Source organism: Rhinolophus hipposideros, assembly GCF_964194185.1.
Source record: "Rhinolophus hipposideros genome assembly, chromosome: 7".
Taxonomy (NCBI): Eukaryota; Metazoa; Chordata; class Mammalia; order Chiroptera; family Rhinolophidae; genus Rhinolophus; species Rhinolophus hipposideros.
In genome coordinates this window covers 54,658,450-54,682,603 of record NC_138053.1, presented here as the reverse complement: position 1 = coordinate 54,682,603, position 24,154 = coordinate 54,658,450, and the positions used below count along the sequence as shown (strand labels likewise).

The window sequence follows — 24,154 nt, the reverse complement described above, 5'->3', positions numbered from 1 at the left end:
TTCCTGCTGAAGACCATCAGACTCATCAGGAACTTCCTCAGGAATTGACAACCTACTTATTTTCAAGGCTAATCCTTTATTATGTTCTTACACTGCACAAATCTAATCTAATCACTCACTCTCGGGTCACCTGAGAACAATGACCCAGCTTTCAGATTAGCCAAAGCAAGACACAGGTGACTCTGCAATGGGAGGAAGAGGGCTCTGCCCTGGTAACATGACAAATGTCAGCCTCAGGAATGCAGCAAAAGGAGGTAGAATAAAATCAAAGAGAAATGACTTAGGCCAGAGAATTGTCAACGAATCAGGAAAGGAGAACACGGAAAGTTCATTTATTTGTTTGTTTGTTTTACTTCCTCAAAGGTGGAAATATAAGGCAGGTAAGATTCCACAGTAAAGTGGGTGCAATCCTGGTTCCACCCTTCTTCCTTGCCCATCCTGAGTTCTCCCAGATCTGCTCCTTGCTAAGCACTGAAAGAGCTTTCCAGAAGTCAGTCTCAATTTAAATGCATAGAAACAAGTTTATATCGAAGTCTGCATGTCCTCATGTCTCTGTATCTGGGGTCCCATGAGCAGAGAATATGTGTGACTATCAGGATTTATTCTTCCTGTCTTCCATCTGTCCTCTCATCTATTCATCTTGTATCACTCTCTCCTCCTCCTCCTAACTCCCCTGCTTACTTCTCCCCTCCTTCTTTACTCTTTCCCTTACAAGTCCCATTCCAGGGTTTACAAAAAACTTACCAACAACACCTTCAAATATTTTGCTCTCAGCTCAACCATTGACTTTCAACCCTTGCTACACATTAAAAGAACTTAAAAGAAAAAATACCTTAGCCTCACCCCTGCAGAACCTGATTCACTTAGTCTGGATTCTAGCCCTTGCATGGTTGGCTTGTTTTGTTTTTTTAATCTCCCTAGGTGACTTCAATGTGTATCCAAGCTTGAGAACCACAGCCTTAACTGAAATCTGAATTCTCCCTTGGCAAATACATTTCCTTTCCTTCTTTCTAGAGATCACGATCTCCTACACCTTAATACCACCAGACAAGAAAGGGCAAGCAAGCCCAAGCTCTTCCAGACCGTAGATCCTCCATTCTCATGCCAAAAAAACAAAAGTCTTTCCCTGGAGGTACTTTAGTGACACACCCATGTCTCCTCTACTCCTACCATCTCCCTGAAGAACTTCTATATCCATTAAAATTCAACTAAAACATCACCTCCTCCTAGAAACCTGTGCTGGCAGGCTGAGTGATCTAGGTACCTGTCTTCTTGCTATGCCCTGTGGAAGCCTTTATGTCCCTGTTCATAGTAATCTATTACTTCCATGTCTGTCTGCCTCAATAAACTGGGAGTTTGTGGAGAGCGGGCATTGTATCTTCTTCATCTCTGTGCTCCCACAATGAAGTGGGAAAACTTATGAAGTGCTGGCACATGGTTGGCATTCAATAAAGAGTTGTGAGACAGCAAGAAGGAGAGAAGGGAATTTGAGACTGAGAGGGGGAGGAAAGAAAAATCTCCTCTACTGTCATCCTCTTGCCTTCCAAGGATAAAATAGATTTTGTTTAGCATATTTTTGGAACTATAATGTAGAAACACATCACAGAAAGTAAAAATCCAAGACAACTCTCCATTTTTAGAAGAAATAAGCAAATTATAAGAAAGTTAGCCCTCATGTAGAAAGTATTTTTAAAATAAATTTCTGGTCATATACTAAGGATAGTGTTATTCATCTCCAACTTCTGCACCCCTGCTGACCCAGACTTTCCCTGATAATCTCATTCTGTTCATGGTGGCTGTGGTGAGCATAGTAATACCCCTCAAAGGTATCCAAATCCCAAACCCCCAAACCTGTGACTATGTTACCTTACATGGCAAAATGGGATTTGCAGTTGTGATTAAGTTAAGATCTTGAGATGTAGAGATTATCCTGGATCATCCAGGTGGGCCCAGTATAATCACAGGGGCCCTTATAATGAAAGAGGGAGGCAGGAGACTCAGTATTAGAGAGATGCAGCAGGAAAAACAATTGACCCTGCATTATTCACTTTGAAGATGGAGGAGAAGTCAAGGAATACAAGAAGTCTCTAGAAGCTGGGAAAAGCAAGAAAATAGATTCTCCTCTAGATCCTCCACAGCCCTGCTGATACTTTGATGTTAGCCCAGGGAAACCCATTCTGACTTCTGACCACCAGAATTGTGAGGAAATAAAGTTGTATTGTTTTTAGCCACTACATTTGTGGTGATTTGTTATAGCAGCAATAGGAAACTAATACTGTGACTGTTAAGATGTTCCCAGAGTACACTCATACCTGTTAATACATGTTTTCAGTTTTGAATTAATGTCATCTCTGCTGCAATTACTATGGAATAATCGCTGAGAATCTTCGTGATGGACTTGGGTCATAACAAGACACTCAATGAGAAGTCAAAGAATAAGCAGTTGTAACCCCAGTAGTATGTTAAGTTGGTGCAAAACTAATTGCGGTTTAAAAGGTTAAAAACAATTGCAGAAACCGCAATTACCTTTGCACCAACCTAATACATAATTACGGGAGACGTATGCCCCAAATAGACATAGTATGATCAAGCACAAAACAAAAGCCTGGAAAAATGCATGAAACAGTTTTTAACTTTGGACTTTGGCTACACTTGAGCTGCTTGGAGATCTGGATCTCTGGATCTCTGACCCACTGATCATCAGTCCTTTCCTTCCCTGTGTCTCCTGCTAAAGGACACCGGGCTTTATTCTAAGGCTAGGACCTCGAGGGTGAGGGCGGAGGAGAAGCGGGGAAAGGATAGAGAGCATCACAGTGTCCGTTCTCAGGGGATGGTAGATGCATAACAATCAGACTTGCTGCATTTCCCAGACTGACAATCTAACAGGCATCTCCTGAAGGTCATTATGCTAACAGGTGTCTCCCTAGTTCCAGACTGTCTGGAGGAGGGGGGAAGGGAGAAGGAAAAGAAAAACCAGCATATCAGTGGTGAACTCATACATATTTTAGAATGACTCATTAAATGTTAAAAAGGAATTCAGGTTAACCCCAAAATAGCCAGAATTTTCTGACCAATCAGTATTTTAGTGTACGGCTTATTCTTTTGGTTTTAAAGCCTTTTTCTTTTCGCTACTGTAATATATTGCACCCTTTCCTTCTCCCCACACAAGCTCAGAACCAATTGAGAGAGTCATAGGGATCAGAAAGATGGGTATCAAAATGTCTGCTTTATTACTGCTAACTGTTTGGAGAATAGCCCTTAGGTGTGGGGCAACAACAGGCTTCCTAATACAGCACCTCCCTATTACACAGAATGACCTACTCAGTTACTGCCAGCTGGCAAAAGTGATCCAGCCCTCGGAGCAGAGCTGCCCACAGTCAGATCCCAAGGAGAGTCCAGAAGTGGGTGAGATGGGCATGCCTGTCAGTCTCCCCACCTCACAGACCTCAGGGAGGACTGTCCCAGGAGGAATGAGGGGAAAAGAGGTTGGAAGTACTACCTTAGTGAAAGCTCTTCAACACAGATACGTGAGGAATGGGGAACGAGCATTCTCTCCCTGAGAGCCTCCTCTTCTAAATGATTGTCAATAAAACTATGCTGAAATTAAGCTAAGTAATTATATGTAGAGATATGAAAGCAAAATTACATAGCAAGCGCTTACCAAAGATCCTTTTCTCCAAAGCATATGTGGAAGCAGTAGTCTCCATCTCAGTTTAACGACCCACCTCTGAGGTGTGTTGCTACCAGCAGTAAAGTGCAACATTTACAAATGATGCCCATTGTCTTTAGAAGTTACAGCTTGTCCAAAGTTTTCACTACAACATTATTCTTCCCCCTAATTTCGGATTTACTTTCTTTAGTGGGAGATGAAAGGGAAGGAATTACATATAGGATTCCAGAAATTACACATAACCCTGTCTACCTTAGCTGCGAAGCATCTCATAGTGAGGGGCCATTTGTGGTAGCATTGTTTTGCTAACTGTGAGTTACTGAAATGCTTGTGAGTTGTGATTTTTATAGCTGTGTCTATTTCTTTTTTATTTTACCCACGGATAAATTTGATTAAGAAGGTAAATGGGGGTTAAAAATAAAAAGTGAATATAACGACACATGAGCAAGAATAGCCCTAGGCACACATTTACTAATAATGACAGGAAAACTACAGTATCAAGTAAACACAGAACACGTAATGAAATTTTTGAAATTTCCAAGAATATTAATATCATTATAAAAAGTTAAAAAACACAGTTCACATATCATAATTTAAACAATAAAATAGGGGGCTTATTTTTATTCTACAGTTGTATATAGTTGCTCCTAAGGAATTAAGATCCAGAAAAAATTTAGAATTCATTTTTAAAATAACAGCAACAATCTTAAAAACCAGACTAGCTATTCATATTTATTTGATTGTAAAATAATTATTTTGAGATTGTAATGGCTTATTTAATTATTCCTTTGCCTATAAAATGAATTTATGAATATTTTTATAAACAGAAATGTCCCCCATAAAAGGTTTATGGCACTTTTTCCTTCAGTTTCCTGCTACCACCTCTCAGTTTGTTGAGGTGTGTCCAATTCTGAAAATATTGTATATTAAGCTTGCAAATTGCTAAGATGTAAAGTAGGAACTATGAGTACTCTTTTCTGCCACAAAGTCAACCTCAATCCTTCTGCGACATTCTTATCTCCTTAGGAAAGCTTTCAGTAGGCCAAGAACAAGATTTTCCCTTAACAACAAATCAGTGCCATTGCTCGGTGATTGTGACATAGGAACAGTAACCTCCAATCAAACAGAAGCCCCAGAAGTCTGATTGTGACATGCCAAAATAAATATGAGAGCTTCCCCCACTCGTAGGCCCTTCTCCTCTTCACTCAGAACTGTTAAGGAGAACATCTACAATGGGCAGATCCATCGCCAAAAAGAACAGGTGCCCCAGAGGACATCAAAACCCAAGCCCAAGAAAGAAGTCACGTTCCTGCACCTATCTGGGCCACAGAAATTATTCACTCTACATAAACAGGGTCCGAAAGGAAGTGGTTCCTGAGAGGGGCATATCATCTCGTACCTTTGACATCATGAATACCCTGATCAACAACATCTTTGAGCGCATTTCTACGCAAGCCTACAGCCTGATGTGTTTCAGAAATCGTCGTACTCTCACCCCTGAAGATATCCAGAAGGCAGTGTATCTGCTGTTGCCTGGAAGACTAGCTAAGTATGCAGTGGCTTTTGGAAGTGAAGCTGTCCAAAGATATGTCCACTCGTAAACACCATACCAGCGTAGTTAAATCTTGGGGAAAGTAAATCAAACTTACTACCCAAAAGAGCACTTCATTATTGAATTCGCTCCTTCTTTATAACATAGCAATAATTCCTGGAATTTTCCCTGTTTTTCTTATCTCTAGAAAAGAATTACCCTCTGGCTATTTTACCTTTTAATAATTTAACTATTTAGGTTTTCCTGACAGCTGCTCTCACTCAGAACTTTTGTTTTTCCTGTGAATATGTAGATCTCATTATATAAATTCAATGCTTATTATGTTGCTATATTTTTAACTATGTACAGGATGATTCAATTCAGCTATTTTGACCCTCAAGTCACACTGACTTTGAATTTATGAAGACAAACATTTTAATCAGAAGTATACCTGTACTGATAAATTTTCATCAAAAAAGTGTTTTCTAGAGCAAACTACATTCAACCAATTTAGTTCCTTAATGAAATCTCTATAGAGTACATTAACTACTTCCTTTTTGTTTTAATTCTTATTTCCTGAATTTCAACAAGCTCAGTTTATATCTGTGTACACTCTATCCTTACATTTATCTTTACAGTTAGTTTTGGTTCACTGGGATTTGTCATTCATCATTTATAACATAAGAACATCCAAGAACCTACCACTCAATTTCTAAACTTTAGGAACTTTACAGATGCAGCTAGAGATGTTTTTTAATCTCATCTCCCTATCCACCATCCTGAGTTTTGTTTCCCATTCCTTTGCTTTTCTTTGTACTTTTGCTTATATGTCTGTATATATACATAGGTTTAATTTTGCTTATTTTGTAACATCGAAGCCACAGCACATATGCTGTTCTGTGCCTGCCTTTTAATCAACATTATTTCTAAGATTTATACCTGTTGATAGATATAGCTCTAGTTCATTCTTTTCACTCTGATGCTACATAGTATTTTAGAGTATGAATATATCACAGTTTATTTATCCATTCTCTGTTGATGGAGGTTTGGGTTGTTTTCCATGTTGTTGTTTTTTTTTGGGGGGGGGGTTTCTTTGCTATTATGAACAATGCTGCTATCATAATGAGTTGTAACAACAGCTAAAACTTATACAGCATTTGCTATGTGCCCAGCATTTTACATAAATTAACTTACTTAATCACTACAACAACCTTAGGAGGATTAAATAATTATGGCCTCCTACAGATGAGTGAAATGGGGCACAGGGAAAGTAACTTGTCTGAGGTCACACACTGTGGAAGTGGCAGAGCTGGGATTTGACCAGGTTAACAAAGTTCACTGTGGACACGTACTACATGCTATAAACACTGTTATGCATGTATCTTCCAGAACAAATGTATAAGAATTTCTCTAGGTGAAAATACCTAACAGTAGAATTACTGATCACTGATATGCCCATATTCAATTCTATTAGATATTACCAGACTGTCTTCCAAAGTGTTTATACCAATTTACATTTGTAGTGGATGAGAGTAATTTAGATTCTTCAGGTTACAAGGAACACATCCCATCAGTTTCCTCAAGAAAAGGAGGTTTCTTGTGTAAATATACTGGGATTAGACCTGAAACTACTCTAGGTATCTCTCACTTAGGACCTACTCTCTATTTTTCCTGGGGTTGCTCACTTCTTAATTCTTCCTTCTCCAAGTTCTAGGAAATAGACCTGACATATAGACCGATTAGATTCCACTTACATGAAGAACCACAATAAAATTCTATTATAATAAAAAAAATGGTTTAAAAAATTTTAGTTGGTATTTTTATACACGTGAATTTATATAATCAGACTTAAAACCAACCTATTTGAGTTAATACCAGACAGAGTTACTGGCCACCCTAAAAATTGGCTAATCATGATGAGATGCCTCCATTTGCTATTCTGGCAGATGGGGACATCAGAAGGGCCCCAAAGTTCTACCAGAGATCAACAAATTATAGCCCTTGGGCCAAATCTAGAAGAAGCCCTTTTTTGTACAGCCCACAAGCTAAGGAAGGTTTTTACATTTTAATAGGGATATTTTTAAAATAAAAAGAAAAGAATATTAAACAAGCCTAATGTGGCCCACAAAGCCTAAAATGTTTACTATCTGGCCCTTTACACAAAAGCTCCCAATCTCTGATCTACACAATGATACTCCTTTTGCAGGATCTGTGATATGGCAGGTTTTCTAAGGCTTTGTTTGAGGATCTTTTCATGTGTTTATTGGCCATTTGCAAATTTTCTTAAGAGAAATGTCTATTCAGGTTCATCCCGTGCCCATTTTTTAATCAGTTTGTTTTTTTGTTATTGAGTTGTATGGATTCTTTATATGTTCTGAATATTAATCGCTTCTCAGATATTTGATTTGCAAATATTTTTCTCCCATTCCATGAGATGTCTCCACTCTGTTGATAATGTCCTTTGATACACAATTTTAATGAAGTCCTATTAATCTACTTTTTCTTTTGTTGTGCCTTTGGTATCATAGGTCACTTTATATTTTTTATTGTTCCTTTATGAGAAAATTATTTGCAACATTAATAATTATTATTTTAATTTTGGAGTCAATAAATTCAACATAGCTTCTAAAATTTAAAAATAGTCTCATACTAGCTAACACATTAAGAAAGGGTCAACATTATCGCAATAATTGACATCATCAATAGGGCCATTTTACCAACTATTTTTTCAGTTTTGGACCCTAGTAACCTGTGAAATGATAGTAAGACAAAAAATAGCACACCTTGGTACTAGTCCTCTAATATGTAGTTACCCTTTCTTCTCAGAAATAGGACCCCTAATTTTTAGTGAGCTCATGGCTACCCAAGACAAAGAATATATTTCCAACCCTCATTTGACTAGGTCCATGCGTCCAATTTCTGATGAATGGGAATGTATATGCCAACTCCCAGGAAGTGCCCTTAAGTATCAGTAGATTGCTCTTTTCCCTTTTCTTCCTTCCTTCTGGCTGGATTAGGAATATAAAGGCTGGAGCTGGAGCAGTCATCTTAAACTAGGAGTTGAAACCTGTATGTTAAGGATGGTAGAGCAGAAAAATGAAAGAGCTTTGGTTTTTGAAGATTGAATTGCCATCCAAAACAAGACTGCCTATGTCTACATAAGAGATAAATTTCTAACTTGTTTAAGCCACTGTTATTTTGAGTTTCTATCATTCATAGTCAAATCTAATTTTAATATGGACATCCAGAAGATTATTGACTGATAAACAATGCAGTTAGTCTCAACATGATTGTACGCTTATTAAATAAAAACATATTAATCTAGAAATGAAGGATGATGAATGTCTTGTGTATTTACCAGATGTTGCTGTAAAATGAAATTTCATACTACTTGGTAACCCTTTCTCAGAGATGTGTAATATAGAAGGAAAGAGCTTGTCTGTTTAGTCTATGGGACACATGACGTGATTTTGAAACATTACTTAAAATACAAAAATATGTGAGAGACTGAAAGAAGATAGAGAAGAAAATTTCCAACTAAGCCAACAACATGACCAATATGTGGATTCTGTTGTAACTTGAAGATAGAGGTATACAGTATCTTAAAAGATGTCTCACACCAAGAAAGAATAGTGCTGATTTTGTAATACAAATCATCCAAACAATAAAATTCTAGTACACTTAGACTATTCTTCTCTGAGTTTAGAAACCTAGTTTTGGAAATGAATAATGTAATCTCATATAAATATAGGCTGTCGCTATAATTCTTCAAAGACTTGCTATGCACACTTCTACCTTGTTCCTATATTAACTAAATGTGTCAGAAAGTACTGGGGAATAGGAAAGTATCATTAAGTAGTATAATACCTTACATATGGTACTTGTAGTTCATTTATGCATTCACAGAAATGCCTCCTTTGTGATAGGTGCTGGGAAAACAAAGACAAGACTCTTCCCTTTAAAAACTTAGAACCATATGGAACAACAAACTAAAAATAAAATAAATTATTGGGACTAGCTGACAGTTCCTGAGTCTAGGCTCTGAACTAGGCAATATTCTAAGTACTCCACATATGTCAACTCAATATAAAGCCCAAAGACCAACCACACGTGAGAAGTAGTATTATCATTTTAGAGTCAGGGAAAAAAGGCTAAGAGACATGCAAGAGATCACACAGCTACTGTGTTTCCCCGAAAATAAGACCTAGCTAGACAATCAACCCTAATGCGTCTTTTGGAGCAAAAATTAATATAAGACCTGGTCTTATTTTACTATAAGACCAGGCCTAATATAATATAATATAATATAATATAATATAATATAATATAATATAATATAATATAACATAACATAACATAATATAATACAATATAATACCAGGCCTCATATTAATTTTTGCTCCAAAAGATGCATTAGAGCTGATTGTCTGGCTAGGTCTTATTTTGGGGGAAACACGGTAGTAATAAGAGTAATGTGATTAAACCCACATACTCTGGCTCCAGAGCCCATAACAACGCATAACACACATGGCGAGAGAGACGTAGAAGATACTGTGGAACATGGGAGGGACATCTAACCCAGAGGGGAAAGGTGTCTTACAGGTGATGACACCTGACCTAGGTCTTGAAGAATGAGTGGGAAATGCACATTAGGTAGAAGAAATAATATTTGCAAAGTCATAGGATATTAAACAGTATAAATTTAAGATGATTCCAAGTTAAATGGCTGCCAAGCTCAGGAGAAGGGAAAATGAAGTCAGAGAGGTAGGCAAAAATATGTGGGCCAACTTCTAACTGGAATTTGATCCCAGTACCTATAGGAAGACCCACGGAGAAACTTTAAGCAGAAGAAAGAGGTAATTTCATTTGTATTTCGAACTATTATTCCCACAGCATAAATGAGGAGGACGAATTAAAACAGGGAGAGATGAGTTTGCATGTTATTGGTGTGATCCAGGAAAGACTTGAGGTGGTCCTGAACCAGGTCAGTGGCAGTGGAAATGAGGAGGAAGAGATAGGTGTGGAAGATACTTAGGAAGCAGAATCCCTAGTAGATATGAGCAATGTACGCAGTAACAGAGAAATAGCCAACTCGGAATTCCCAGCTCTGGCCCAGGAAATAATGGGTAGAGCCAAGATATGAGGCTCATTTACCACTTCCACGTAAACTATCAAGACAATATTCAAGAGACCCTTGTAAGTGGTGCCACAAGAGTGTCAAATGCAGAGGGTCTGGTAAAAGTCAAACGACCTGCGGGCAGATGACTAGCACTTGTTTAAAGCTCAGATATAATGGAAGAGGACAGCTTGAATTTTTAATACTTGAGATCAGTTTTTATCACAGTCTTGTGCAATGTCACATATGTCGTTGACACATTTCCTTGGCTCTAGCAGCTGGTTGTTTTGGAAGACATTTAGCAGTATGAGGAGAAACCAGCAGCCTCTGTAAATATATGGGCAGAAAGTAGCAGCCTGGAAATAATATATGTCAAGGTGGAGGGTTAGTCCGTTGCATTCTAGACAAAAGGAGTCCTGAAACATAAAATTGCTGCTTGTCCGTGTTTGTTGTTGGTGGAGAGTTCCTCAGAGGCAACAGGGCCCTGTTTTCATGGAAGACTTTGCCATGGTATGGGCACAGGCTGTGCAGCTGCAGGGTCCTGGCAATGAAGTGGGACACAGGAGACGGAGAAAGGGCCGGTTTGGGAACCAGCATCCCAAAGTGGAGGCTGCAAGTAGGAACTCCACACAGGTGGCAGGGAAGAGGGAGAACAAAGCAGTGTCCTGTGATGATTGCTCCCAATGGGCTGGGTCATGGGCATACGGGAAGCAAGGCCCTTGAGAAAATCACATACATTTCTGTGGGAACTTGGCCAGAAAGGTGAGTTACACAAACTTTGAGTTACTAAGGTCTTACCTGAAAAGAACTTAAAGTTTTAGTCCACCTTCGTAAGTCCTTCCAATAGGCATCTCTTTTTTCTGATCCTCACTTCCTCTTGTGGTTTCTCCAAACAGATGAGGCAGAAAAATCACTTGACCTCAGATTAATCTCTGCAGAGTTACATGCTGATCTCCAAGCAGGTCAGCCATTAAAAATATTATTATGAAAAAAATACCCCTTATCCCAGTCTGATATACAAGGTGAAAAAATGCAATGAATGCTAAATAAAAAATACAGTGAAAAATACAGTGAATGCTAAATTTAAAAAATGTATTACAGTAAAAGACACATTGCAATTCATCCCCCTCAAAATGCTCCCCTCACTTCAAACACACTGATCCCGTTGTTCTTGCCACTTTCTGAAGCAGTTCTGGAAATCTTCTTTCATGTCTTTACTTCATCCTCCATCATGACAATGCTACGTGTCACACATTGCCTCAAGTACAGCAATTTCTGTCAAATAAAAACATTACAGTGTGTCCTCATCCACCTTATTCACCAGATCCGGCACCATGCGACTTCAAACTCCTCCCCAAAGTCAAAATGATTCAGGTTATCGAGGCAACCACAACAGCGCAACTAAAGACACTCTCGAAACAGGACTTCCAGAACTGCTTCAGAAAGTGTCAAGAACGACAGAACAAGTGTGGTCAGAGTGAGGGGGAGGATTTTGAGGGGGATGAATGGCAATGTGTCTTCTACTGAATTAATTTTTTTCAATTTAAACACTCACTGTATTTTTCGATCACACCTCATATTTGCATTTGGGCTACTCCACAGTTAAAAGGCTTTCAGTAAAAACAAAAACAAAACAGTACTACTTAACATGGTAGTCAGTTTCAAGGTGGCTTCCTAGTGATTCTCTTCTCCTGGTATTCATGCCTTTGTGTAGTCCCCTCCCACAATATATCAGAGCTGGTCTGCAGGACAAATAGAATACAGTGGAAGTGGTAGTGTGTGACTTTCAAGGCTATGTCATAAAAAAACACTGCCACTTCCTCATTTTCTGGAAAGAAAGATTCAAGAGATGAGGAACTCAGGTCTCCTGATAACAGCCAACATTAACTTGCCAGCCATAGGCGTGAGCAACCCTGGAAGTGTATCTTCCAGCCCCAGTCAAGCCTTCTGAAGATGGCGGCCTGCCCAACACCTTAACCATAAATTCACCAGACACTCCAAGCCAGAGCTACTAACCCTCAAAAATGTCATGAAACAATAAATTAGTATTATTGTTGCAAGTTTGGGGATAATTTGTTAAGCAGCAATAGTAATTCATATACTTAATTTACATCCATATGAACAAGACCACTCACCAAAGTTAGCCTTCCAAAACAAAGAGATTGCCCCAGAACAGCATTTATCTTCTACCTTTAGTCAACTAAAGCAAATTTCTGGCACTTTTCAAATTGTCACATTTTCGTCTCCACTTAGAGACAATAATGTTCAGAAATATTAAAGTCTAAGACCAAAACACCCATTATAGTACCATATAGGTAGCTAGCTAGGCCGCAAAGTCTGTTAAAATAATTTCCGAAAGCAGGCAAAAAATTAATCTAGACAGTGTCTGTGGATAAACAGCATCATTACATTCAATTATCTGACTGGAGAGAGAAGGAAAAAAATCTGACAGTAATTTGATTTTAGGAAAAGAGAACTATGATAAAGTGCTATTATTAAAGAAAAACTAAATGGTGTATTTTCCAAAGCAAAATGCCTACAGCAACATGAACACATTCAAAATATCTTATTGTAACCCCAAGGAAAATGCTGGCTGTCTCTACATTAGGTAAGGAGCTTGAATAAATCTCAGAGGGCTAATTGCAATGTTATAAGCTAATCGAGATGTTTCAATCTGCCACACACACACACACACAACCAGTATAGAGATAACTACCCAAGTTTTGGAGGACCTCAAAGGTGAGATTGCGAGCTATCATTTTGCATAGCTTTGTATTGTGGTTCATGCTTCACCTATCTGTCTCTTGGCCTAAACTGTAAGCTCTAGAAGGTGGGGACTCAGTACCTAGCTCAATTCACTGCCCATAGTGAGTTAGTCTGAGTTTCCTAGGGAAAAAAGTCTGAAGCAAGACTTGGCAGGTGCAGTGCCAGGGCAGCAAGAGCAAAGGAAAAGACAACTGAGTCAGAGGACAATGGAAAGAAAATGCAAGGTAATACACTGATTAATTTGGCTACTATTCTACAACAAGCAATTGCTTGACTGATGTTCCCACTTGGCCAAGCAGGACATGTCTGGACAGATCATATGGAAAAACTATGACTCAAACAGTTTATTGTAGGGGAAGATGGAGAGCGAACTAATCTGCTAGCCCCATCCTGACTTCCATTTCCCACTAATCAGTTTGTTCTATAAGAAGCTTATTCCCCTAAATACTCAGGCTTCCATAACCTTTAGTAACCTTCAGTAACCACTAAGGAAATCACATCCTATGCCCTGTGCCACAGAACTTCATTTGGATCTGGGAATGGTAAAAGGGGCCAGAGATTCTGGGAATTAGTCTCGGGTAGCAGAAATGCATGAATCTGCCTAGGGTCCATCAAACGGCTGTGGCAAAGCCATGAAAACTCAAGGCTTTCGGGGTAAGGTCAGGCTGAAAGAATGCATTCAGTATAGCCAGTGTTGATAGATATCTGTGGATAGAACCTTCTTGTAGTCTGAATAAAAAACAGGAGAATAACAGGTATCCAGTATCTACAAAGTGCAATTTTATCTAATTTTGTACATAAAATTGGTCAGCTAATTACTAGTCAGCTCTAGCCTTTTCCCCCTAATACCAGCAAAGCACCGTTGTCTCAGAGACGGGGCTAAGAGATGAAGGATTTTTATTGTCAGTTCCCTTTTGAGGATGATCTTTTTAGGAACAATCATCAGATTTTGTCAACTTGCTCTTCTCAAGTCTTCCCAATGATTCAAGCTGGCCGCAGAACCCCCCAAATGCAGCCCTCTCCTGAGTAGCAGCCCAGGTTAATTCATTTGCTTCCATGTTATGCAAATTTTAAGTACATGAATTTGAAATGTAAATATATGAATTTGAAATAGTTCAAATTCACTTTTTTTTTAAAGCAATTGTCAGTAATTGCATAATTTTGAAGCTGGCAAATTATGCTTATACTATTGTCACTTACTGGGACTACTTTAGATGGTAAGCAAGCCCATTATCATTTTCAGAATGAGTCATGAATTATGTGAGATCTTTAAGAACATACACTCATAAAATGCATCTATCTGGTATTCTTTCTAGTGTTGTTATCATTTTACAGAGGAGGAAACTGAGTCATCACATGATAGAATTTAGGGACTCAAAGCCAAGTCTTCAGTCATTAATGCCTGTGTCTTTTCCATTATATCATGCTCATAGTTCCATCCCTCCCAAAAAGTTATCAAATATAATAAGAAAACTTTACCTCCATGCATGGCATCAATAAAATATTGGTTGAGCCTACATTATTCTACCTCACATATTCCTTTAGACTGACATAAAGCTATTAAAGGATATTCTTTTTACAGTATGGTTCGACCACCTATCCACTTAGCTACTTTAAGTGTCAATAAGCCACAGTTCACCATTTATCCCCAAGAAAGTAATAATGACAGTAAAACTACCAGAACACTAATGTTTATAATTGTTTGGAACACCAGGTACTATCTTAGAGTCTTCACATATATTATTTCACTTAACTCTCACAACAGCCCTGTAAAGCAATGCTATTATTTTTCTCATTTTGCTGATAAGAAAACTGAGGTTCAGAGATATTAACTAATTTGGCCAAAATTACACAGCTAGCAAGTGCATACTTCATTCCAGACCCAGATTTTTTTCCACTCACCCAATTTGCCTTATATTTACAAAGTACCCATTACAGTTAACAAAAACATGTTTATTTTTACATGTGCATGAGCTCTTTTAATCTTTATCACAACTTATTTTATAAATAAGGAAATTGAGATTCAAGGAGTTTAGATATCTTTTTCAAGTTCTTATGGCTAATAAGTATCAGCTGAGAGTCAAAGCTTGGTTGGAGTTCTTTCTATTCACTGCTTCTCACTCAAAATTATCAAATGCTTGGTTGATATCAAGACTGCCAGTACTCAACTCAGTGTTTGCTAATCTATCATCATAGAAATACTATCTAAAAATTAGTTTCCACAAATCCTATTAAACAAAAAATCACAGCAATTGTTTCCATAAATTCCTACCCTCTGAAATAATGAGGAACCTCTATATTCATTGATGTAACTTTAATTTTATGCTGGGGTCTCATGAGGATTTCAGAGAAAGGAGAGAGGAGAACTAAGGAAATTATAAGATCTTTACAGAGATAATGAAAATAGTACTATAGTAGTAAGGGTATTCAAAACAGCTTATATCTTATAATGGGAAGTCTAAAAGATTATTGAAGGAGAGAAGATTGGACTGGGAAGCTAGAGATGAACAGAAACAAAAACACCATACAATGGAAGTACCTTAACACACGATAGAAATATAGAGAAAGTTTTCTTGAAAACTTTTCTGTTATTTCCTTAGAATATTTATTAGGATTAGATTTGGCCGCATGTAACAGTAAGATCTAAAATGACAGTAGAAATTAGATGAAAGTTTGTATATCTTTCATGTAATGGCCAGAATTTAGCAAAGCAGTTCAAGGCTAGTATAGAGTCTTCACAGTGTTAGAGAATCAGGATCTTTCTTTGTTGTGGCTTTGCCATTTATGGCTTCCACTCACAAAGTGATCTCGTGGCCCAAGCTAATTGTTAGAGCTCCAACCATTATATACACATTTCAGGCAACAGGAAGAAGAAAGAAAAAGAAGGATCTACTCTCTCCCTTTTAATGAGATTTTCTAGAAATAACTCACAACATTTCAACTTACATATCACTGAGCAGAATTTCATCACATAATCATACTCACGCCTAGTTGCAAGGGAGAATAAGTCCTTTAGCTGGGTATATTGTCCCCATATAAATATAGGGTTATTTATGGAGGAAGAAAGAGAATGGATACTGGGGTATGCAACTAGCAGGTTCTGCCAAAAATGGTTGAAGGATAAACAATCATCATCATCATCATCATCATCATCATATAATTCATTCAATCTACCTACCTCCTCAAAGACATTTACATCAGGATATTCCGATGCCATAAATAAATTAGCACCATAGTACAATTTCCTATTTACAAAAATGTTTAAATAAAATCAATTTAGATACCTTTGTAGCAAGACTAATCGGAATGGATTGATTATGAAGCCAAAAATGAGAAAACTTGAGTTTGATGTTAGTATACTAAAATCACAACATTCCTCAAATCTGGCAGTTGGCTTTTGTCCTCCGGCTGTGGTGGCTGGAAGCATATGATAAGAAACTCTTTTACACTTCATGTCATCTGTATTCTCATATTATTACCCTGCAGATTGCTTAAGTTGAACTTGTAGCAGCCCTCTGTCTACTTAACTGTATTCATATTTCAAGCAAACATAGCTCAAATTTCGAGGGAAAACGCTATCAAAAATGATATTTAATTCCTACATATTCAAAATACTGCATAGAAACTAAATGTTCACCTCTTTCTAAAATGTATAGAAATATGCAATTAAAGTACATGAATTTTGAAAAATTAAGGTATATGTAAAAACAACTGTTCTTTTAAATGTATTTTTATTTCCAATAATGATAATAAGAGCTAACATTTATTGAGTGGTTATGATGTGCCAAATGCAGAGCTGAGCACATTAATTTATTCATCCATAAACTGTAAGAGCTTCAGTGTGTTTTCTTAAAATTTTGCTCCTTAGGCTCTGTCATTCATTCACCCTTTCCATAAACATTTTCCATTTATTATGTACCTAGTACTGTGCTAAAAGACAGGAATACAAAGGCAAAAAGAACACATACTATCCTAAAGAAACTCACAGACTTTTTATTTTTAAAAGTGAACAAATGGAGAAATAAAATGAGTACATTTTAATTCCTGCGTTCATGGATTCTGGGACAGACCATCAGGGTTCAAATCTTGACTCTGTAAATGTCTACCTGTGGGACTTGAGGCAAATCACATACCTTTTCCTAGATACAGTTTCCTCATCTGAAATGGGGATACCAAAGTACTGAATGAGATAAGCCATATAAAAGCATCTAACTCACTGCTTGTCGCAATGTAAGCACTTGATAAATGTTAGTTATTATATTTATCTGGATAAGTAATAGCACTCAGAAACACTAAGAAAGTTGCCTGAACCCAGACATAGGCTGAGAAGGCTTTAAAAAGATACCTGAGTTGAGCGTTGATGGTTCTAAAACTCAGATATTCTCCCGTGTTCTCCAGCTTTCAGGGGTCATGCCCAAATAACCCTGACCCACATTCCTGTAAAACCAGGAGGTCTTGTCTTTCATTGGCTACCCTGTCAAGGATAGCAGTGAAATCTTGAGGAATGTTATGTTCTGCCAATCCTCAGGCTCCCCAGCCAGATGCTCTCTCTGGATTATATTCTACTGTGCACACGGCATCTCTGCTCACACCCAACCGGCTGCCCAATGCTGCTTCCGCTTTCTCAGTTTCATTTGAGGAATGTGAGGGCCTCCCTTCTCCAGCCCTTCGGTTCTGCCTCAGCCCCTGAGACCACCCAAGCAAGATCCTGACTATGTCAGTTCTGAATGATTTGCTTTGGCCTTTGGACAAAGCAACAGCTAACTCCTTTGGGTCCAGGCCAACCCTGCCCTTCCCTTACCCCCTCCCAAGCTCTGAAGTCTCAATGTGCCTCACAGCCAAGCCCATTGGAGCTAAAGCAGGATGAGGCTTTGCCTCACCATGAAAGGTTTGCCATAAATGAAAAATGCCCAAAGCTGAAAACAGGCCACCTGCTGCAAATGTGCAAGAGTGTCCCAATTTGTCAAGACACAGCTTGACTGGAGAGTCACAGATTAAAAACAGAAGTTTTAGAAGAGAAAGATATGAGGAGCTTGTTCCACTTACTACTTCTGTGATCTTTAGCCAATGTCTTTAGCTTCACTGTGCCTCACTTTCCTCATCTGTAAAATAAGGGAAAGGATACCCATGTCACTAGGTTTTTACAAGAATTAATTGAGATAATGTTTGTCAAGGATCCGGAACAGAACCTGACACTCAATAAATGCCATATATCATCGATTCTAAAATGTGCATTCACTCTCACATTTTAACATCTCTGAAATTGGACTGACTCTTATATCGTATCACAGATTAATTGACAGGGATTTTATTTCCCTTTCTTGGTGCATAAAACAATGGTACATCTTACAGTCAATGGCATCTAAAGTTCAATAAAATGCAGTAGTATCTTTCTCTTACCATCCAAGAATATATTTTATTCCCTCCCAAATCTGACAAGTCACACAGCAAAAATAAAAGCAGCTCTATAATGGATGGTGCCTTATAACCATTTAGAACAATTGAGAACAATTTTTCTCCATTTCACCCAATAATTCCACTTTTATGGCTGTGAAAAAGAGTAACCGAGATTTTTGTGAAATAACAGGATGTTTAAAGAGGGCTCTTTTTTCTTTTTTCAGACAGGACCTGTTTAAAAAAAAATGTTAACTATAGATAATGCAACTCTATGAAAGGAAATATGTTCTCCTTGTTTAAAAATGTTTCACTTAGACCATACAGGTTGATTTTGCCAAATCATCAAACATTTCTAAATACATTTATTTTGGTCTAAGGCTTGGTTTTAAAGCTGATTCATATGAGAAAAGCCATGAGCAAATGAGTCCCACAAACACTCCTACACTCTCACTGGTCACCTGTCCCTTCCTTTTGGGATGCCATCTCTCCTTACCTCTCCATCTGTTGAATTCTTACCCAAGAGCTATCCAATGAAACAAGAAACCATAGAACTTTAGAGCTGGACTGAAACATTCCTTGGTAGCCCTAACTCAAAACCAACTTTCCCTTCTACTGGGTTTCTGTGACCCTTATTTCATTCTAGTACATATTTGCCACAATTATATTTCAGGAGACCCGTCTCTTTTCATGTCTCCTCATTGGCTTGGAAAGTCCTAAAGGGTAGGACAGTATCTTTTGCATATCTATATCCCCACAGCACTTATAAAGTACAGGCATACCTCGTTTTACTGGGCTTCGCTTTATTGCACTCACGGATGTTGTTGTTTTTTTTTTTTTTTTTACAAATTAAAGATTTGTAGCAACCCTATGTCAAGCAAGTCTATTGGCACTATTTTTCCAACAGCATCTGCTCACTTTGTGTCTCTGTGTCACATTTTGGTAATTCTAACAATATTTCAAACTTTTTCTTTATTATTATATTTATTACGGTGATCTGTGATCAGTGATCTTTGATGTGCTATTGAAACTGTTTTGGGATACCACAAACCACACCCATATATGGTGGTGAACTTAATAAATGTGTGTTCTGACTCATCTACTCACCAGCCATCTGCTCCGTCTTTCTCCCTCGCCTTGGGCCTCCCTGTTCTCTGAGACACAACAATATTGAAATTCAGCCAATTAACAACCCTGCAATGGCCTCTAAGTGTTCAAATGAAAGGAAGAGTCACATGTCTCTCATTTAAAATCCAAAGAGCTAAAAATAATTAAGTGCAGTGAGGAAGGCATGATGAAAGCCAAGACTGACAGAAAGCTAGGCCTCTTGCAGCAAACAGCCCAGTTGTGAATGCAAAGGGAAAAGTTCTTGAAGGAAATCGAAAGTGCTACTCTGATGAACACACAAATGATAAGAAAGCGAAACAGCCTTATTACTGATATGGAGAAAGTTTCAGTGGTCTGGATAAAGGATCAAACTAGCCACAACATTCCCTTAAACCAAATCCTAATCCAAAGAAAGCCCTAACTCTCTTCAATTCTATAAAGGCTGAGGGAGGTGAGGAAGCTACCGAAGAAAAGTTTGAAACTAGCAGAGGCTGGGTCATGAGGTTTAAGGGAAGAAGCCATCTCCATAACCTCCAAGTGCAAGGTGAAGCAAGTGCTGATGTGGACGCTACAGCAAGTTCTCCAGAAGATCCAGCTAGGATAATTAATGAAGGTGGCTGCACTAAACAACAGGTTAGCAATGCAGAGGAAACAGCCTTCCATTGGAAGAAGCTATCATCAAGGACTTTGAGAGCTAAACAGAAGTCAATGCCTGGCTTCAAAGGATGGACGATTCTCATGTTAGGAGCTAATGCAGCTGGTGACTTTAAGTTGAAGCCAATGTTCATTTCTATTCCAAAAATCCTAGGGCCCTGAAGAATGATACTAAATCTACTCTGCCTGTGCTCTGTAAATGGAATAAAGCCTGGATGACAGCACATCTTTTTACAATGTGGCTTACTGAATATTTTAAGCCCACTGTTGAGACCTACTGCTCAGAAGAAAAAGATTCCTTTCAAAATATTACTGCTGGTTGACAACGCACCTGGTACCCAAGAGCTCTGATGGAGATGTACGATGAGATGCATGCCGTTATCACGCCTGCTAACACAATGTCCATTCTGCAGCCCATGGGTCGAGTCATTTTGACTTCCAAGTCTTATTATTTAAGAAATACACTTTGTAAGCTATAGCTGCTATAGATAGTGATTCCTCTGATGGGTCTGGGCAAAGAAATTGAAAACCTTCTGGAAAGAATTTACCTTTCTAGATGCCAGTAAGAACATCCGTGATTCATGGGAAGGGGTCAAAATAACATTAAGGGGAGTTTGGAAGAAGTTGATTCAACGCTCATGGGTGATGGAGGGGTTCAAGACTTCAGTCAGTGGAGGAAGTAACTATAGAGGTGGTGGAAATAGCAAGAGAACTAGAATTCGAAGTGGAGCCTGAAGATGTGACTGAATTCCTGCAATCTCATGATAAAACTTTAAGGGATGAGAAGTTGTCTCTTATGGAAGAGCAAAGAAAGTGGTTTCTTGAGATGGAATCTGCCCTTCAACAATCTTCACAGATTGTTGAAATGACAACCAAGGATTTAGAACATTACATAAACTTAGTTGATAGAGCAGTGGCAGGGTTTGAGAGGATTGACTCCAATTTTGAAAGAAGTTCTACTGTGGGTAAAATGCTATCAAACAGCATCATATGCTATAGAGAAACTCTTCATGAAAGGGCAGTCAACCGATATGGCAAACTTCATGGCTGCTTTATTTTAAGACTTCCACAGCCACCTCAACCTTCAGTAACCACCACTCTGATCCGTTAGCAGCCATCCACCTTGAGGCAAGACACTCCACCAGCAAGAAGATGATGACTCACTGAAAGGTCAGATGATGGGCAGCATTTTTGAACAGTAAAGTATTTTTTAATTAAGGTACGTATATTGCTACCAGTGCAGCAGTGACCACAACCATGAGGAAAAGGAGGGGTCTGCTCACAGGCACCCCTGGGACCTATGGGGAGAGGCTGGTTGGCCCATGAGTCCCGGAGCCTGAATGTGGCATCTACACAAATATTAACTCTGGCCGGAGGCTGTCACAGAAACTGACAGATCACACGTAGTAAACTTTGTAAGTTATAACAAAATTAAGCGTATACACATGGACACTGCAAGAAAGCACGTCAGGGAGTCATTACAATCACTGAAAGAGTTTGGAATCTCAGGTTCTAAAACCACTTCAACACTACAAAGCATATATCCACAGACTTGAGAAATAGGAAATAAATTTAAAGATCATGGCATTTGACAGAAAAGTACACTACTTTCATATGAAACTTCAGATGAACAAATCATTAATGAAAGATAATTTTAACATTATTTTTCCCTGTAGTTGAAAATGCATTGATAGAATGCATAAATGAGCATTTTGAATTTTATACAAATCATGAAGTCACATTTGGTTTCTTGTACAATTTCCATAAGTTATAAGAAATATCAGAGAAAGCATTAAAATGTTATTGTATAAATTTACATTTAAAATTAAATTTCGATTAACACAAAACTTATTTGTATGAAGAATGAAATATTTTCAGAAAAATTTTTCCATGAGAATCATGACCTCTACATGTACTAAAATTTTTATTTCAGAATAATTTATCAGAATTTATCCCAAATGTTGTCACAGCCCATACAATACTCTTAACTGCTCCAATAACAATTGCATCAGCAGCAAGATCCTGGTCAAAATTTTAAATTATCAAAAATTATGTGTAATCAGGCTGGCCCGGTGTCTCAGGTGGTTAGAGCTCCATGCTCTTAACTCTGAAGGCTGCCGGTTCGATTCCCACATGGGCCAGTGGGCTCTCAACCACAAGGTTGCCAGTTCAATTCCTCGAGTCCTTCAAGGGATGATGGGCAGCTCCCCCTGCAACTAAGATTGAACACGGCACCTTGAGCTGAGCTGCCGCTGAGCTATTGGATGGCTCAGTTGGTTGGAGCGCGTCCTCTCAACCACAAGGTTGCCAGTTTGATTCCTCAAGTCCCGCAAGGGATGGTGGGCTGTGCCCCCTGCAACTAGCAACAGCAACTGGACCTGGAGCTGAGCTGCGCCCTCCACAACTAAGATTGAAAGGACAACAACTTGACTTGGAAAAAAAAAAAAAAGTCCTGGAAGTACACACTGTTCCCCAATAAAGTCCTGTTCCCCTTCCCCAATAAAATCTTTTTAAAAAAAATTATGTGCAATCATTCATTTTCCAAGAACAACTAATGTCTCTTTCAATTATATCAATTGAAAATAAAATTGCTAAAAGTATATATTTATTTTAATGACCTATTAAATAAATTTGCTGAAAAGCAAGCCACAAAATTATAATTCATCCAGATATCACATTAATAAGTATTATATTACATAAAATTATGTCACAAAAATATTTTTTACACTTTGTAAGTTATATTGTTATTCACATCCCTAATACCTCTGTTGTATTTTATAAAAGTAAATTCTTTTTAAAAGAAAAGCTTTATTTGTAATACTTTTAATGGCACTCTTTTCCTTCTTTTTCAACAAGGGCCCTGCATTTTCATTTTGCACTGGGCCCCTCAAATGATGTAGCTAGATCATATTAAAGGGTGTTTTCATGTTTCATCTAGTGAAGGGAACAGCTATATTTCTAATGTGATCAAGGCCTTAAAGCAGCCTCTAAGCACTGTTACATAGGAGAAAGGAAAAATTATAACTCCTATTAACCAATTCTTGCAAGCCCAGCATAACAGAAGGTTCTAGTTGGTGGGGGGAGATCAACAATTCTGTTACATAGACAGCAAAACAGAGGCACCAAACTGTGATTATTTCAAGGTCACAAGCGATTTAGAGGCAGACTTGGGACTAAATCTCAAGTCTCTCCGAGTCTATCGGGTACAATTTCTACCACCAGTTCCTTCTGGTTGTGTAGATAAGGGTCCAGGTAATCAGAAAGCACTCTAGGTATTTCAAACAGAATAACGTGAGTGAAAACCACCCAGAAGAAAAGCATGTGCAAAGGGACTGGAGCACTGGAAGGAAACATAGCTATGCCAGAGCCGTCTCCAGAAGCAGAAAGGGGAGAGATATCCTGCCTTCTCCTCTCCTCCCTCCCTCCCTTTCGTTTTTCACTAGAGAGTCCCATTAGTAGAACTGAGCTGGAAGCCAGCTGACAGAAGAGCCTGGAAAATTCAGTCTGTACGGATCAGCCCCTGTGATCTTAACCAGAGCAGGGAAAAGGGGAGAAGTGGATTTGAAAGCAAACAAGCAAATGACTGGCATACTGAAGAAGCCAGGGCTAATAACTTCTTCTTCTGAGTGCTACTTGAAAACTTAAAAAGTCCTGGGAGCCAGATATTATTGGGAGTTGTCAATTATTGAGATAATACATGTAAAGAAAGACCTTAGCACAGTGCATGGTATCCTAAGCGGAGATTAAAATCATCATTATCATAATTGCTATCACTAGTAGCACTATTAAATGGGAAGAGATTTAAAAAATGTAAAAAAGGACCAGGAGAAGTTGCCAGAGGATGATGAAACTATCATCCAATAAGTGAAATAAGAAGACACAGCTGAATTTATTGTTTACTGTCGCAAGCGGGGGC

The 24,154-nt window shown here is 38.3% G+C and overlaps 1 protein-coding gene across 1 annotated transcript; it reads left to right on the top strand.

The window, feature by feature from the left end:
- Positions 1 to 4,902: 4,902 nt before the first annotated feature.
- LOC308499751 (histone H2B subacrosomal variant-like) lies at positions 4,903 to 5,271 on the top strand (the record flags this gene model as incomplete). The annotated part of the gene is made up of 1 exon (XM_081053575.1): positions 4,903 to 5,271. One exon carries the CDS (start codon positions 4,903 to 4,905, stop codon positions 5,269 to 5,271), a length of 369 nt encoding a protein of 122 aa, XP_080909701.1.
- Positions 5,272 to 24,154: the final 18,883 nt, after the last annotated feature.